Source organism: Tetrao urogallus (genome assembly GCF_951394365.1).
Source record: "Tetrao urogallus genome assembly, chromosome: 6".
NCBI lineage: Eukaryota > Metazoa > Chordata > Aves > Galliformes > Phasianidae > Tetrao > Tetrao urogallus.
In genome coordinates, this window is record NC_136819.1 from 18,830,964 (window position 1) to 18,850,027 (window position 19,064).

General features: G+C 38.7%; 1 protein-coding gene across 1 annotated transcript; it reads left to right on the forward strand.

The window, feature by feature from the left end:
• Positions 1–1,234: 1,234 nt before the first annotated feature.
• CAT (catalase) lies at positions 1,235–18,109 on the forward strand (the record flags this gene model as incomplete). Its single annotated transcript, XM_079537364.1, has 13 exons — positions 1,235–1,300; positions 7,320–7,491; positions 8,632–8,742; positions 10,057–10,187; positions 10,881–10,985; positions 11,858–11,983; positions 12,958–13,149; positions 13,708–13,860; positions 14,656–14,794; positions 16,187–16,317; positions 16,922–17,029; positions 17,526–17,612; positions 18,044–18,109. 13 exons carry the CDS (start codon positions 1,235–1,237, stop codon positions 18,107–18,109), a joined length of 1,587 nt encoding a protein of 528 aa, XP_079393490.1.
• Positions 18,110–19,064: the final 955 nt, after the last annotated feature.

The following is a 19,064-nucleotide window of genomic DNA, read 5'->3' on the forward strand; positions in this document are numbered from 1 at the left end:
GCTGATGGTGAGGCCTACAAGCATAGTTGCAGAATGGGACCTAAAGTCTTGAAAATTAAGTTTACTGTGGATTAAGACCTTGTTCTGAAGCTTAGATTTGTTTTGTCTTGTTCTGGCAGATATTATATGGATATTCTGCTCTGTACAAAGAGTTCTTAAATCTGTGTGGATTTCCTTCTGCTTATTTTTACCAAATCTGTTCTGAATGCAGCGGAATTCTTACACGTGTAGTTAATTGGTACTTGCAAAGAAGATGCAGTAGGCTGGAGTGTATTTACAACAAGAAATATTAGAAATATGGGTGTCCTTTGTAATGCTTCATGATGTTGAGGTAGAAAGGATTATGAGATGCTGAGACAGCAACAAAAACCATCCCAAGTGAGACTGAAGAAGAGAGTAGTTTGCTGTTCTCACCACTGAGAAAATGGAGAACCATTAATGATAATCCCTTAGCAGTATCCAGATCTGTAATTGGAGGCCTTAAATAACTATCTACTTGATAGAGAATTATCTTACTGAAATAATGTTAAGCTACTTTTTGTATCTTTTAAGGAGTCACGCTAGCCTTGTAGAACAGCCTTTTCCTCTCTTCATAGGATCATAGAATCACTAAGGTTGGATGGACCACTAAAATCATGTAGCCTAGCAGCCAGCCCATGCTTGTAACCACTCCAAACCACGTCCCGCAAAACCACTTCTGCCTTTTCCTTAACACCTCCAGGGACGGTGACTCTACAGAGCTGGGGGACCTCGAGATTAAAAAGCGTAACAAAACCGTAGCTGCGCACAGCTCATTAGACGCACTCCAGCTCTAACTAACGAGGCGGCACTCCGCAGCCCACGGGGAGGAGCCACGTGACCCCCGCCGCCCCCAGGCTGAGTCGCAGGGCGCCGCCGGCGTCCGCACACAGCGCCTCACCCAGGGGGTGGGGTGTGTGTGGGGTGGGGGGGGGGAGGGGGTCCTTATGCCCTGACTGACATTCCTCTCAGCCATTCAGAGCTCGCGCTGCCCGCTCGACGCGGGGCTATTGGTCACGGCGGAGAGGGGGTGGGCGCAGCACTGGAGTAGGTACCGTGGGTGCGGTCGCTCCCGCTACTCGCTGGCGCAGTGGAGTTCGGTGGGGTTTCCTCTCCGAGGTTGGCGGTAGCGAGTCGTGTCTCAGTAGCTCGCCCTGCGCGTGCTTTTCTCACTTCGCAGCGCCCTTCCTGCCCGGGGGTCTCCTAAGCTTGCAAGATGGCTGACAGACAGGACGTCGCCTCGGAACAGCTGAAGCGGTGGCAAAGCCAGCGGGGCTCGCAGGTACCTCCGCGGTCTGCGATGGGGGCGAGCTCTCGGGCGGTTCGCCGCCGGCAGAGAGCTGTCAGCCGGCCCGCGAGCCGCTGCGTGCGGGGCACGGCGAGGGCGAGCTGCCTTCGGCTAAAAGGAGCGGCTGCCAGCCGGGGCGGCGGTGCCACTGGCACGGGCATCTCGCGGCTCAGCCTTGTCCGCCTTTGCTGGGCAGGGCTGGGGCTGGGCCGTGCCCCGGCGACGGGCTGTGGGAAGCCGCTCCCGCGGGGGGCTGGCTGGGATCGGCTGTCCTGTTATCGCAGCGGTAGAAATCGGTGAAAATCGGATTAGGGAACGGTATAGACAGCGAGGAACAGAGATGTGTTTACCAGGTTGGATTGGGGTGAGAGGTGGATTGAAATCGCGTAAACAACAATACAGGGCTCTGCCTTCCAAAGACGGAGTGTGTGCCAGAGTGCTTGGCTGAGGGTGTAAATGCCGCACCGGCTGGCTGCCATTCCTTTTCAGCGAACCCCTGTGCCAGTTTGCTGCTCGGAATCTGCTGACAGGAATACGTATATGGCGTTAAACGCTCCTTCTACTTGAATAGAATAGAACGGCAGCCTTACTAAACGTGGGTGGCTGCCGTAGTTCACACTGCTCAGAGTTAGCCCTCGACTTCGTTCCATTCTACACAGCACTCTATGTAAACAGTGTTCTGACGATCGGTTGTGGCTTCAACATATTCCACCATGTCTTATAGCATTTTCATGTACTGCAGCTAATGCTGTTTGCGTTAGTGCCAGCTCTTCTGTAGTGAAACAGCATTTAAATATAGGCCAAGGTTAATGTGAAGATTGGGAGTTAACACGGAGTCTGTGTTGCATAAGGAGTCACGAGACCTCAAGAGAGAAAGTAGGGGTGACTTATTTGAATTTTAAAGTGACATATGTAAGGTGCAAAGTATCTGTAATGCCTGGAAGAATGCACTTTGATGTATGGTGTTTACAACAAGTGTGACTAAAATCCTCCTGGCTTTACTTCCTTCCTTTCTGCGACATTGGCTTCAAATCTGAGTGTTTATCTTTTATGGCTTTGACTGTATGCAGCTCCCAATCATTTGAAAATAAAGGCATCAAACAAACTCAACTCCGAAAGTAGTCTGAGCGTTCTCTTAAACTAATGTGATTTTCCTTCTCTCTCCTCACAGAGATGGAAGTTGCTTTGTGTGCCCTGCATGCCATTATCCTGAAACTAAGGCGCCTATATATATATATATCCTGCCAGTTGGAAGTGTTTGTGCTTCTAGTGTCAATATTAGAAAGAACCTCTCAGAAAGTTTGCCTTCACAAAAAGATCTTTCGGTCATGAAAATCTTAAGGTTTTTTAATATGATTTGTTTCAAAAAGATATTTCTAGCCGTTTCTACTGGTCTTATGTTTGCATCATGGAAGAAACAGATAATGAAGTAACCTGTCCATTTGAAAAGGGCTGTACTGTCTCTACAAACCTTTTATATTTTACAGCATACATAGCTTCCAACTGACATACAGTTTTTTCTCCTTTTCAGGTAATTGTTCTGTATTATGAAACCATAGATGAATCAAAAACTTCTTTTTAAGGCTGGGAAAAGAGCCATCATGTGTATATCCTTAATGACCATTACCGATGTCTTGCAAGGGCATTGTAGAGCAGAAGGTTGTAGGTATATGGCTTGTAGTCCTACTGCTGAGCTTAGAATTTGTATACAGTTTTGAAAGGATAAGCGGGGCTCTTATGTCGACATGACTTCTCTGTGCCTTGATGTACATGGTGCAACTTTTGGGATTTCTTTTTATCACATTACAAACTTTTCCTGTCTTGAATGAGTTTTGTAGTCATCAACAAAAAATTGATTAATTTTCAGTTGACAAAATTAACAAAAATCAAAGAAAAAACATTGCAGGTAGCTAGGTTTCCAAAGAAGGGGAAAAAAAGTTTTTCCCTATGCAAACTAAAATTTTCTTGACCGAAAAGTTCATTTAAAAATGTCAAGATGTGTGAGCTTTTTATAGTCATATCTCCAGAACATTCCATGTTTGAAGAAAGGGCTTTTCAAAGCAGAGGCTTACAATGGATTTAAAAATGGGCTGCATGAAGCTTCCTAGTGTGGAAAGTGGCTCAGGATAATGAGCTGAAAAATCACATTGCACTAATTTGTGCAAGGTGAATATTTTGAAGCACGGTATTTTACATTTACTGGGCTGAATGACTGGAACAGATAAGTGAATTTTTCCTGAAATGCCTTGAATGTGGTAGTGTCCTTCTACTTACTTTAGTATATCAAAATTGTAATTAAAAAAAAAAATCAGCTGTAAGGACAACGTAAACAATCACCTCAAATTATAAACCGCTTAATTATGCTTTATCATGTTTATTTTTAGGGGTGCTACATTGTATGGGGTCTGCATGTTAGAATATCATGTTAAGAAACTAAACCCTTAGAATAATTCAGGATGGGAGAACTTCCTATGCAGTCAGGCTTCTCAAAGTGAACAGTAAAATCCCTTTATTTGATTCAAAACTGATCAAAATATAAGCATGTGACACAGAATTAGTAGAAATAATATTGACAACAGCTTCTGCTTTTCTGTTTTTTTCCCCTGACAAACTAATGTTTTAATTAAAGCACCTATTCCTTTGGCTTACTGTTCTTTTTTTTTCTTTTTTTTTTTTTTGTGTGTGTGTGTGTGTGTGTGTGTGTGTTTTAATGCAGTACCCAGTAAAATAGCACTGTCACCTTTAGAGTAGCATATTAATACACAGTGCAGATATACACACCAGTAGAAAAGAGTTCATATGCATGTATTTAGGAAAGTGGAAATATAGACTGAACAGTGCTGTAGAATTCCAGCAGATGTTTCTTGAAGTTATCTCAGAGTGGCTGTTTTTTCTCCCCTGGTACAGAGTCACTCCTACCGTATGAACAAGCAGTGCTTTGGAATGAGCTACAGGAACTGTATGGAAGGAAGGGGGGAAATGAGGAGAAATATGGTCTATTTCAGGCAATTGATTTAAAAAGGCAAAAAGTTCTTATTTCCTGTTCTTTTGACGGGGTGTTTGTTGACAGCAGTGCTTCTGGTAATCCTAGTCCTTCAGTAGTTTATGAGTCTAGGATTGATCATTCCTTGGATTTGTTCTTGCTTATTATTAGCACAGCTCTTCCAAACTAGTAAAGGCATTCATGAGTACCTTCTAGTCTTTTCTGTGACTGCAAATCTTTCCTTGTGACTTCATCCCTGCACTGATGTTACTTTCCCCTTTTTCCTCACTACTTTTCAGTAGTTACCCTCTTTCATGCTTTTTCTCCTATATCCCCTCTTGTCACAGGAGCAGCAGAAGGTCAAAATGAAACTTGCGTTTTAAAATCATCTCATCATATTTTACTTGAAGGAAAGTGAAGCCATGATAAATACTTCTGAAGATAGAAAGCATTCTATCATTGTATATGGCTTTAACTCCCGTTCTGAAGTGGCCTTAGGTATAATGCTGTTGATATTTACACCCCTATGATTTCTGTAAGTAGTTCCAGAATCTTACGCAATTTTCTTGCATATAGTTGTGGCTTAGCCCTGGCAGGCAGCTCAGCACTGTGTGACCACTTGTTCACTCTGCAGGTGATATGGGGGAGAGAATTGGAAAGGTAAAAGTGCAAGAACAACAAGATTGGAGAATCAACTCTTTGAAAGGGTTGATAACTGCAGGATGAGGGGAAATGGTTTTAAGTTGAGGGAGGGAAAATTTAGACTGGATGTCAGGGGGAAATTCTTTACAGAGCGAGTGGTGAGGTGCTGGAACAGGCTGCCCAGAGAGGTTGTGAGTGCCCCATCCCTGGAGGTGTTCAAGGCCAGGTTGGATGGGGCCTTGGGCAGCCTGGTCTAGTATTAAATGGGGAGGTTGGTGGCCCTTCATGTGGCAGGGGGTTGGAGATTCATGATCCTTGAGGTCCCTTCCAACCCTAGCAATTCTGTGATTCTGTGAAGAACTCATGGGTTGGCGTGAAGACAGATTACTGGGTAAAGCAGAAGCTGTGTGTATGAGCAAAGCAGAACAAGGAATTCATTCCTTAGCTTCCCTTTGACAAGCAGATGGTGTGTGACATCCTTTTGGTCAGTGTGGGAACTGTCCTGGCTGTGTCTCTCCAGCTCCTGCTGTCAAGGCAACATGAGAAGGAGGAAAGTCTATGGCTCTGAGCAAGCACAGCTCTGCTACAACTGAAACATGGGTGGTGCTGCCATCACTGTTTTCATTAAAAAATCCAAATATTGGTATTGTGTGAATATCTACAAAGAAAATGAATTCTATCCCAGTCAAAACCATGATGTAAGAACCCCTTCTTGCATATCATGCTCAAGTCCCACACTTTTTCTAATGCATCTTCATTAATGACCACCCTTTGGTAATATGAAGATACCCTTCCTTTGGTCTGTGGACCACTCCTGTGGAATGACTGTGACTTAGCTTCTATCTGTTACTGTAGCTCTGAGGATAGGAGTGGTGTTGTGTGGTGTTGCTGTGTGCCAATGGCAGCTCTGCTTCTCGGACTTAACTGTAACACACAACTGAACCCATAGATTACAACTCTTTAAGGCTGTGTCAGTTACAGTTTCTACCTTCGGTCCTTTCATTCCAGTCTGTAAGGTGTAACATGTAAAGAACTCTTCTCCTTGCTTTTGCTCAAGCCTGGGTTTGCCTATTGGCTGTAGTTCTTTGGAGCTGTACCTGCTTCTTACCTGGCCTTACTGTGAGCCACAATCTCTTTAGATGCCTGTCTGCTAAGTTGTAGACTTATCCACGACCATAGATGCTTTAAGGTCTGCCTGTTCTGGTGTGAGCTTATTAACAGGATGTAGCCTCTTCAGGAGCATACAACCTGTGGCAATGACTTATTCACAGTCACTTTGAGGTGTACTTGCTGTAGTGTGGCCTTTTCAATGAGCCTCAGTCCCTTCAGAGGTTGCTTCTGACACGCCTGCTGCATTGCATTCTTATCCACGGATGCTTTGAGGTACTTTCACATGGTCTTATTCACAGACATTGCAAGGTGTACCTGCTATGGTGCAGGCTTCCTCATGGCCACCAATGTTTTGGGTTATACATCTTCTCATGTGGGCTTACCTGCAGGGCACAATCCCTCTGATTGGAGTTCAGTCTGGAGTCCCACCCTGTCCAGCCCAGGCTGTAGCTGTTATCAGAATGTTCATAGGCACAGTAAAACAAGCTGATAAGGAGTAGAGCAAATGGCAGAGCAAAAGCAGCCACTAGTAAGCACCAAACTCCTACCATGCAGTAAGTCAAGTAAGCCCTGTTAGCAGCTAACCAGCTGAAACATTTATACATCTGGTTCTAGTGCAGTCCCCACTTGTATCAAATCTGTCATCATCTTGAAACCTTTATGCCCCACTTTGGATGGCTGGAAGGATGGAGTTATGGTATGTCACAAGTGAGCAGCTCTGCACCACAAAGCCACTTGCTCGCTCTCCCTGGATAGGATGGGAGAGGAAACTGGAGAAGTAAACTTGAGAACTTGCGTGTTGTCAGTTTGCTAGGTAAAGCAAAAGCCATGCGTGTGAGCAAAGCAAAACAAGGAATTAATTTGCTTGTGTGTAATGGTTCGCCCTCTGGGAGGACAAACAGCTTCACTTCCACTTTTACGCTGGCTTAAATTGCAGAGCATAATGCTGTGTGGTATGAGATGTCTCCTTGGTCAGGATCATCTGTGCTGGCTGGGTCCCTTCCCAGCTCCTTGTGCACCACAGCCAGCTGGCAGAGCAGCATGAGAAGTTTGTTTTTTAGAAAGTGCTTGCTCTGTGTAAGCACTGCTGTTCAACAACTGAAACATCAACCTGCTATCACCACTGCTTTCCTCAGAAATCCAGACCGTGGCATCATATAAGCCCCTGTGAAGAAAACTATCTCAGCTGAAACCATGATACATACTTTTTTGTGTGTCCCGTGGTTTAGATAGAGGGCTTTCAATTTCTAGTGTTAATAGTCATTTTCTTACTTTCAGAAGCCAGATGCCTTGACCACTGCTGCTGGCAATCCAATAGGGGATAAACTTAATATTATGACAGTTGGGCCACGTGGACCTCTTCTTGTTCAAGATGTTGTTTTCACTGATGAGATGGCTCATTTTGACAGAGAGAGGATTCCTGAAAGAGTTGTGCATGCAAAAGGAACAGGTATGTTTTATAAATGCACTTTTTTCTCTGGGGATCAGGTTTAAGAAGCTTTTGAGGTGGCATATCAGTACAGTTGGTTTGAATTGTGTTATAGTCTGTAATTCAGTTAACAACAGAGCGGCAGGTAAGGCCTGGTTTAGAAAAACTGTGTGTAGGTCTTTGATCCAAAGGTAAATGGATCAAGTGTGTGAAATTTAAAAACAAACAAGAAACCACAAACCCAACCAACCACAAAAAATACCTGTAATAATTCAATTGTAATAAACAGTTAACGTGCTATGAATCTGCAGTTCTTGATTAAATTTATACTAGTTATTATGCCAAGGGTCAAAGCTGAAATTTAAAGCAGTGAAACTATTAAAAAATATAGAAATGTAATTATAGCCCTTTGATTTATTTTAAATATTGTACTATTCGCTGTACTCTCTGTTTCATCTGGCTGTTGCTTCTTACTGCCCCTCTTCTCTGATCGGATGTCTTAACCATCTGTGTTTTAATACTTGTTTCTGTGTTTTTTTGATTAAAAGCTTCACTCTCTAATACCTGACGTATCAGTCTGCCAAAGAGAGATGATCTTTAATACTTAAACTAGAAAAATGTCACATAGAACTAGCACCACTGGTTTCTGTTACACGTTGCTCTTAAACAATAAAATATGGGACTGAATTTTATTGTAATATATATAGATCTGTAGAAAAGGTCGTCTTTGGAGGGTGGGGAGAACTGGTTGCTTTGTTTTGTTTAAAGACAACATTTACTAAGATCAAAGAAATACTTATCTTCCTCAGAGGTAAATATAAAATCTTGGCAGAAAAGCACCCAAAGAGAGTTACTGTTTATTATTATGTAGAGTAGGAGTGAGATCTGTATTGCTGCCAGGAACCCTTAGCAGTCTGTTAAGATGGGGGTGGGGGAGCACAGTGCAAATACTAGATGGTGTGATGTAAATTTTAATCTGTAAAAACAAATTGGTGGTTTAGTGCCTAGATGTTAAAGTGTATTTTCATGGGGCTTTTTTTTTTTTTTTTTTTTTTTTTTTTTTAACTTAATGTTGTGTGTTTAACCATAATTGAATAATATATGTGCTATGAGTGGAAGGAAATTATGTAGATCTGATGTTTTGAAATTATATTTCTTCAGGTGCCTTTGGCTATTTTGAAGTGACTCATGATATTACCCAGTACTGCAAGGCAAAAGTGTTTGAACACATTGGAAAAAGAACTCCAATTGCTATACGGTTCTCCACTGTTGGTAAGGCTCTAAAATTGTGTACCTTCATACATACATACGTACATACATACATACATACATACATATACAATCTCATAGTTAACCCTGATATCAGTGTTTGAGTTGCAGAACACTTACGTTGTCTTCAAGATATTTGAAATGTTTCCTTCTCTGTGTATTTTATTTAATTTTTAAGACCTTAAACAACAGTGAACTAGTTCTACGCCTTGTGGCACCAGCCCTGTTTTTCCCCTGGAATGTGAAAGAAAGGGTAGTCTGTACCACTTTTAGTCTGTTTTTAGTTCTGATAGAAAGCTTTGTTTCTGGAAGGGTCACAGTCAACACTTGCAAACTGTGGTTTTACTCTTTAAATTTGAAGACCTGAAATCTCTTATGCTGTAGGAATGCTCTAGAGAAGAATGCTGCTAAGTGTATTTTAGGCAAGTAGAAATAGTCAGTATTCTAAACAATCTTGCTTCCTTTGCTAAAGAAGTGAATGCATGGATTGGCTATGTTAAGTATGCGTTGTAAAGCTATAGAGTATACCTGATAGAAAAAGGATCTTCTGAAAGGTGTGTATTACTAGACATGTTTATTATACTTAAAATAAATTCTAATGAATATTTAATTCTGGGAATTGCACTGGAAAAGGGAAGGAAAAAGCAAAAAAGAAAAATAATCTCAAGAACCTCTAGTTTTTAGCTTACTGGTCTTTCTCTGGAATATTCTATTGGAGAGAAAAGGCATGTAGGCTTGGTAAGGCTTGGTACGTAGATAGTGCTGAAGAGGGAGGTTGCAGTGCTACCTTTCCTTTTCCTGCTGTTTTTGAACGTGTTTCTTCGGAGCTATTTTGTAGCAGACGGAATCATTTTACAAGAGATAATGGGTGTCCTAGTTGTTTCTTAATGACGGCTAACATTAATAGTTGCTGAATGCCTCCAGAACACTTGCTGACATATGGTGGAGGATACTTTTGCTGTGGTATGAATTTACCTGCTGCTTTTGGATAAAGCAAGGGATTAATTAAATGTTGCAACTCTTCTGTAAGAAGTTGCGCTTTCACTGGGTACGCAACTTAGATTGCTGTTAGAGAGCTTTCACAATGGGATTTGATGCACAGAAAACAACATATTTCTAGGTAATTCAGCCGCTTCAGGCACTCCCTGAAGTATTATTGCTAACATGCAGAAAATTCTTTGAATGTAATAGATTTTAATTAGAAATAAACAGCAACATAAACCATTCTCTTAGGATCTTATGGCATATTCTCAAGTTTCAGAGTTTTCTACTTTGGTTTCTTATCATAACGCTTGTATGTGTTTGTGTTTCTTCAAGCTGGAGAATCTGGGTCAGCTGACACAGTTCGTGACCCTCGAGGCTTTGCAATGAAATTCTATACAGAAGAAGGTAACTGGGATCTCGTGGGAAATAATACACCTATCTTCTTTATCCGGGATGCAATGTTGGTGAGTAGGCACTGAGGATGATAGTATTGTGTGGAAGAGTCCAAAAGTTATCTCAAACCTTGTTCTTGCTCTACTGAGAAGCAAGAGTTGTTTTGACATGCTTTTAAATTCTGTCCAATAGGTGTTCTAACTGGTTTTAACTTGACAAGGTGATACTTAAAAAAAAATAAAATAAAATAAAAATAAAAAATTAAGAGCTAATACTTGATTACTTACATTGCTACTTCAATAGCACACATGCCTAGTTATTTGCTAGTGCACATGCTACAGGATAGCAGCCAACAAGTAAATATATAGTGGCTTTAAACTTCCAGTTTGATCAGCTTCACTAGTGTTTATATGCAAATTTAAGAGCATTTGCCTCTCATTTTATTGGACAGAAGTTGAAAGCATTTTCTGTCTTTGAACATCCCGTTAATCCTAATGTTAAAATTTTGCTTTCATAGTCAAATCAGTAAAATTAGGGTAACAAATTTGGTTGCAGGAAGTAAATGACAACAGAAGATTTTTCTTAAAGCTTTCTAATCCTCCAGTGTTTTGTTCCTTTCATAGCTAAAAATGTACTGAATAAAACTGTTAATCTGTTAAACTGTTAATCTTGTACAAGGTTTTGCTTATTATATCCCATGTATTTGGGGATATGAAATAAAACTTTTTTTTTTCTCTCTTTCCTTTCCTCCCTGGACAAATTAGTTTCCATCTTTCATCCATAGCCAAAAGAGGAACCCTCAGACTCACTTGAAGGATGCAGATATGGTATGGGATTTCTTGAGTCTTCGCCCCGAGTCTTTGCATCAAGTAAGTTTCTCTTCTTGAATTTCATGTTACAGTAGCATGTTTTTAACTGAAACTGTTTTGTCTGGAAGCCTGCATGATTTTTTCAGGCACCGTAAAGGTCAAAAGCCTGTAATACCTTTGATACCTCTTAAGGCCATTAGTACTTTCTTTTAGTTTTGTCTTTTTTTCTTTTAAAGACTATGAAAAAGCTAGATTTCTCCCATTTTTGTGATCATATCTTACATAGAGATGGAAAGAAAGTTCATGTGTTTCTTTAATGCTAAAGCCATGGGAGAGCTGATTAACAAGTTACAGTTCTCATGGGAGAACTGTATATTAATGTTAGCATATAAAGAAGAATGCCATTAGAAAAGCTAAAGAAAGTTGAAATGCAGTTGTGTTTTTAAAAATGAACAGATTAATGTAGAAGTTTTCCAGTTACTTGGAATGGAGATGCAGCAGGCGTTGTTTCTGATTGTAAATTGGAAAATAACCAGCATTCTGAATAACTTTAGTGCTATGTTTATTGCCTAAGGACACTGACGGGTTAGTTATTCAGGACTTAAATTTCCAGATTTTCTTTATTTTATTAAAAATTTTAGTTGTATTTAAATATCTATACTTTCCTGCTCTGTGCTTATAGAGAAAATCATAACATTATCACTAGGTTGATGTGTTTTTCCTTTAATACTTAAAGTGGGCATCCTTGTTGCATGTGCAAAACCTGAGCAGTCTTGGTTTAAGTCTTAGAAACTTAAATTTCTCTAGGATGTTGATATAATTTTTAATGTTAAATATTTACGGTGATGCATATCATGTAGTAAGTGACCTTAGTCTCAAGTGGTTGTTTAGTTGAACCGAATGAGCTAATGTTGTTGGATTCTTCCCTGTAGGTGTCTTTCACGTACAGCGATCGTGGTATTCCTGATGGATTTCGCCATATGAATGGATATGGATCTCATACTTTTAAACTCATTAATGCTAGTGGGGGAGCCGTCTACTGCAAATTCCATGTTAAGGTGTGCTTTTTCTCCTCTTATTTATTGGAAGTAGACTTTACACTGAATGAAAAGATCAGCTCAAAGATTGTCTGAATGCTCTGTGTTTAACTTCTGCTTTAATTCAGAAGAGAATTACTTAGTGTATATACTCTACATATGTTGTGTGTGCATGTTTTCAAATCAGTTGCATGCATTTAAAGTACATAGGTGATGTTCCTTAGAAATACAGCATCGATTATGTAAAGTCAAAGAATATAATCCTCTACCTGAGAGTTCTGTGGCTGAAGCTTGTAGAACTTTCCTACTTTTGTTGGGAAATAAGTCAGTAGCACATCTCACTTGCAAAGAGCTTCCCTTCAGTTTTAAAGACAGTGGAGCTGCTTAACTTGTTAAATTTCAGTTAGCGGAGCCTGGATGCTTACTCTTGAACCAAGGCTTGAGAAACCATTATTCTGAACTAAGAAGGATTGCATAGCAGCTTTTAGTTTTTCAGTTGTCAGAAGCTTATTAAAATGATGGTGTAGTTCGTGCTGAAGATGTTGGAGAAATTGAAGGGGAAGAAAGGAAATTTCAACAGAATATCTGAAAAGATGGATTCTGTATGAATCTTGGACTTTCAGCATTGAGAGCCACTACCCTTCTATCAGTTTATTTTAGCACGTGGTCTGTGGGAAGAGATGAGATGATGGGACAGTAAAGGAGCACTCCATCCTGTGAGGGGAAAGAAGAAATATATTCACTTTATGTGCTGTAGAGATTGTATTTCTATGTTCGTTTTTGTGTGGTATAGTGTTACTTTTATTTCTGTTTTATAAGAGAACTCATTCTTATCTGGAAGCCAGCTGTTGACTGTATTGTTCCCAAACTGATATTACTGTAGACTGGGACATTATGCTCTTAGTTCTTGAGTCTTGTTAAAACACATTGCTATTATTATTATTATTGTAATTCCTACAAGTAATATCTGTTTCTCCTGCTTTTGTTGCTTTTAGACTGATCAGGGCATCAAAAATCTTACTGTTGAAGAAGCAGGAAGACTGGCTGCTACTGATCCTGATTATGGAATTCGTGATCTTTACAATGCCATAGCCAATGGAAACTATCCTTCCTGGTCTTTCTACATTCAAGTTATGACTTTTGAACAAGCAGAGAAGTTCCCATTTAATCCTTTTGATTTGACTAAGGTATCTCTGTTGTTCTTCCTTGCTGAAACAGTTGCATTGTGTGGTCTTGGTTTTGGTTTTTGGTTACATCAGACTTCCAGTTGCTGTTCCAAAGAATGGCACTTGGAAGATAGTAATGTAAACTTATGTTTTTTTATTTTTTTCTGTAATATTGCCCACCTCCAAAACGCTTAAATACTTCTGACCTTTTGAAACTGCAGCATGACAAAAGAAAGGCTAGTTTATCTCGTTGCATTTTTTTAGTAGCAGAAAACAATCATGCTACCAGTTCCACATACAATACTGCATTCCTAGGCATCTCTTCAAGTGCCTGTGGGTATTTCATTTAAGCAGTCAAGGTGCTGGGATTATGCCACGATGAAATTATTTGCACGAATGCTCTGTGTGAATTTCAGAAGACAAAGACATTCCTCAAAATGTCTGTTAGCAAAGTAGAAATTACTTCAATAATGTATTCTCTCTCAGTTGAGACTTAATTAAGCAGCACTTGCCCGTTTTGTTATTTAAGCTGCATAATACTAATCACATGGATTTTAATGCATGCGTTTTCTGATATAGATTTGGCCGCATGGCGACTATCCTCTCATTCCGGTGGGCAAGATTGTCTTGAACAGGAATCCTGTCAATTACTTTATGGAGGTAGAACAGATGGCATATGATCCTAGCAACATGCCACCTGGTATTGAACCCAGCCCCGATAAGATGCTGCAGGTAATCTACTGTTCGTGTAGTACTCCATGGGTGAAATCTCATGTTCTGTTTGTGAAAGCATTGCAATCACTTTATGTAACAATGGTAAAATAACTGGACAGATGGAAAGCAGCTGAATTTTTTTGTCTTTAAATAATCATAATTTGTTGATATGATTATCCAGTGTTTAAATATTAAGAGAATGGAAACAACTAAAGGAATAGAAAATCCAAAATTTAGAGGACATCTGCAAATAACTTGTTGCTAGGAAATCTATTGGTCTGACAAGAGCAACTATATAAGACCTTAGCAGCAATGCTTGCTTACTTATACTTTTGTAGAATATTTTAGAATTAAGAATGCTTGAGTGTGAGAAGTGGACTTGAAACACTCTGATGCACAGAACTAATCTTAAATTTAAACTTAAATTTAAGAATTGCTTACAAGTAGGAAAATACTTCTATTACTCTTTGATATTTACCACTGTAGTGGTATTTTTAATTTCTAGGCATGTAACTCTTCTCCTGTGTCAGGATAGGGTTAGTATTCTGAAACAAACTTGTTGGTAATTGGTAGGAAATGCCAAGTTGTGTAAATACATCTCCACGTGCTGTTCTTCACAGGTTTTTTTTGTGAAGTTAGTTTGTGTCTGTGTCACTTTGAAGGTGCTTTAAGTTATGTCAGGAATATATAAATATGCTAAGGAAGCAGTCTTCTGCCTTTTACTATTTAGTATATAATGATTTTAATTGGGATACTCCACATAACTGCTACTTGCTGAAAGAGCTTCAGTAATGTTTGTGATGCCTGTTTTAGGGTCGTCTTTTTGCATATCCTGACACGCACAGACATCGTCTGGGACCAAACTATCTGCAGATTCCTGTGAATTGCCCCTACAGGGCTCGCGTGGCCAATTATCAGAGGGATGGGCCAATGTGTGTGTCTGACAACCAAGGTATTAATAGAAATCCTTTAATCTTTGAAGCTACTGCAGCTTTTTATTTTTGCAGCAGATTAAATATATTTATTAAGTACTTTTTTGACTAATTTTTTACACTGTGAGAAACATTACATCAGCATGTGAACATAAATGTCTTTTTTAACTATTTAAAAGTAGGTAGATGGCAGTTACTACAACTTCTGTCTTGTATCAAGAAGCTGTTATTTCCAAATTGGGTTTTCAAATTTTATGTGTGTAATTGTCACTTGTGAAAAATATTCATTTGCAATTTGAATATATGTATATTGTATGTATGCATACAAACTGTGTATACATACATATAATGGCTCTACATCTTTTGCATTAATCCAGAAAATCAGACTTTGTTTGAACATTTGTGTGGAAAGTGTATTTGAAATAATTTAGTTTTATTTAGAAGCTTTAAAATGCATGTTAAGCTTCACTTGGTTGAGAAGTTTACAGATAGGTCATCTTCAGAGAGGGGAATTGCAGGAGAGTATGGCCAGTCAAATGAGTTCATTAACGGCCCTAGTTTGTTAATTCAAAGACTTCCAGGGACAAACATGTTAACAGCTTGAATTGTAAAGTTCTAAAATGCTAATTATTTAATGCTAAGTATGCCTGAGAAATGGTTTCACAAGATAATTACTTTTTCTTTGTTTGTACTTGTAGGCAAAAATCTGCTCTAAAAATTAGAGCCTAAATCTTTTAATAAGTCTATATCTGCATTTTTTCCCACCAGTTTCCAAGAGACTGAAAGGCAGGAATGTAAATCCCAACACTAGAACTTTAAATTCAGCTCTGTTGCATGATAAGTTCTGTCAGTATTTGCCCAATGTTGACTGACTTGTATCTAAACATAAGCAAGTATGTACTTGAGCTACATTTCATGCCAAAAGCATGTATTCCTCTGGGCTATGAAAAAAACTTTATGAAGGAGGAAGTGCAAATGTTTGGAAAACAGGAACTTGAAAGCAGCGTTTAAGAAGCTTTGTAAGTTCATTGTGTTGAAAATAAACTGTGAAGGGTCAAATTCGAGATTTCAAATAAGCAGACGGAAGTATGTTTTCATTGCCTTTGGATTGAAATTTTGAATGAGTCCCATGATTTTATTAAAATTCTGAGCAATGGTGTAGAGGAAGTGGCCAGGCCTCCTTATTTTTGAAACAGAGCAGTTTTTTTTTTTTTTTTTTATCCCAAGATGTATGTAAATTCTTCTTGTACTAAGTGCTTTTTAAATGCTGGCTAAAAGAATGCTGCTGTTGATAACCGTATATTGGTAACTGTTTTCAGTAAGGTGAATCAGAATTGGGTGATTGTTTTTTTTTAGATTATTTCTATCTATTTATTTTAATTTTCTTAAATTTTTTTGCATTCCCTCTTCAGGTGGTGCCCCGAACTATTATCCAAATAGCTTTACTGGTCCAGTAGATGAGCATGTTCTGAAGGAGAGCCGCATGTCTGTTTCGGGAGATGTGCAGCGTTTCAGCAGTGCAAATGAAGACAATGTGTCTCAGGTATGATGCGTAAAGGGACTTTACACTGCTTATTCAGAAGATGAGCATATAGTCTGTATGAACAATATTAATAACGATCAATCAAACATGAATATCTTTGCATTTGGGCCAACCTGAAATTAAGCGCTTGTAAAACTTTGAAAGATCTCTGTACAGCTTAATAATGATTAATAACTGAATTCTTGCTGACAGGACCATAAATGAATTCTCATAGACCTCTGACATCATATTTTGAGCACTCATATCTAGAGAGAGTGGTGTTCGGTTTTCCTGTAACTGGCCTATGCAAATAGCAAAACTAGAATATGCATGTAATGTAATGAGCTCCAGTTCTTTAATTTGAAGTGCAACAGTACGTGCTTGTTTTCATTAACTAGGTAAGCATCAGTGATCTTAAACTACAAACGAAAAGGGTTGTTAACGGATTTGCTGGGGGGGGAAAAAAGCCAGCAAAAATTAGTTGCCTATGGAGTTGAATTTGAATGCTGCCTTACTAGTGATAGCTATTATTTCTTTGATAATAATGAGTCCTAAATAATGGGCTGCTGCTGGTACAATGACTTGCTTTTGGAAATTTCAAACTAATTTTTTTTCTAATTATAAGGTGCGAGACTTCTATCTCAAAGTGTTGAAGGAGGATGAACGCCAAAGGCTGTGTAAAAATATTGCTGATCATCTTAAAGATGCTCAACTTTTCATTCAAAAGAGGGCTGTAAGTAGTCTGTTTGCTTTCAGTCTTTGCTCTTTTTTTTCTGCAGTCCAGGAAGTCTAGCAACTTTGTGAAAATAACACTGTGCTTATGAGACAAAGATGAGGAATTCTGCTTCTAGATAACTTGCAGACTTTTCTTTCTTTTGGAGGAATTGCAAATACAGAACATTTTAATGTGTGAATATGCGTAAATAATGTAGAATATGTTGGAAGGACTTGTTCCTACTGAGAAAAATTTGAAGTTGAACACCAGGGATGTCGTTATGTTTATCTTTGCACTTCAAAAATCAGATGATTTGTTTAAATTCAGGAGAGGCCTTTTATGGATGCTTAAAGACGCAATGATTCATTGTGTTCATTGCTCCCTTCTGGTCGCTGAAAATCAAACTGTTAATTTTGAAAATGCTTTTCTATCCTTCTATTCTTCCTTTTATATTCTGATTATAGATCACAGAATAGGGGAAATTCATTGCATTTTATGTTGTCTTCTTGTTTAGGTGAAAAACTTCAATGATGTTCACCCTGACTATGGTGCGCGTATTCAGGCACTGCTGGACAAATACAATGCTGAGACTGGGAAAAAGGTGTGCTAATGACTTGTGCTGCTCAATTTTGTTGAACCAAATATTTTAGTTTTATTTATATGTTTACCAGAATGAAGAGTCTATTTTAACTTGCATTTGATTTTAAATGGGAGAAGTCAATGCATGTGGAATTACAAAATGAGAGCACATAACTCTCTAAAAAAAAAATGACTGGTTAATCAACATTTAATGTAGTTAATTGCTTTCCAAAGGTTTGGAAAATAAGTGGAAGTGCTTTGCAAGGTGTTCAGGTTGATTCCTTATATGAAACAATTATCTACTTTCTGTAGTAGTAAATAACACTTTTTAATGGGACTTTTCTGACTACACAGAATAAAAAATTGTTGCTCAACTGTACTTTTTTTTCCTGCAATTTCTGTGACTGCTTTAATGGAACTTGCTCTAATTATTTCTCTTGTATCACTTTTTAGGATGTCATCAGGACATACACACAAGCCACTTCTCGTGTGTCTGCCAAAGAGACATCCAACTTGTAAAGTGTGCTGCAGAGAATTACCAGATGAATTTTGCGTCCATACAACTGTGGGACAACCTGTTGAAAATGTATTGAATGTGGTAGAATTCCTCACAAATTTTTTACAGGCTTGATTTTTTTAAGCTTTCAAGTGCCTGTATCTGTACTGGAAACAGTAAGTAACACAAGCTAACAATCCTAGTGCCTTTCAACACTAGTGCTTTACTGCTCGCTGAAAACATGGTGTTTTCAAGGAAACTGAAAAGTTTTCCTTTCTAAGAGGAAACATAAATTCACGTTCTGTTCCAATTTTTTTAAATGTAAAACTATCTCTGGCTAAATTGCACAATAAGACTTAAATAATGATACTGTGATTATCCTTATGGATAAACTTGTTCATGTTAAAAAGCTGATATTACTTAGTATCTCTAGTAAAGTAGTTACCTGAATGTATTTGTAGGTTCTTCCTTTTGAAATTGTTTTATCTTCCTGAATAAAAATAATACATAACCAATATTTTACCAGAACTACTGGATATTTCTCATTCCTTTGTAAAAAATGAATAGGAAGCTTATCTCACATATGTAATTTTCATTCTAAACACATATTGAAGATAACAAATCTCTACTTATTAATGCTGTGTCAGAGATAACTGATTTAAGGGAGATGGCGGGTGCAGTTATTTTCTACTTGTGTACACTTTACAACCAAAGTGATTACATCTTACAAGTCCATAGGGGGAGAAAAATGTGTTTGTTTTTTTTTTCTCATTTACAAGTATTTAAATTGAAAAACATTGATTTTTCCAAACATGTGGAACATTAACCTCCAAATACATTGATTTACAACCTTAGATGCCTTAAACTATTCCCAATAGCTCCTGAAGTTGTTTGACTGCTGTAATCTGATGTTGCTTAAGTCAGAGCTGGTTTTCAAAATTAAAGCCTAATTGAAATGGTGTGTTTGTATGCATGCAC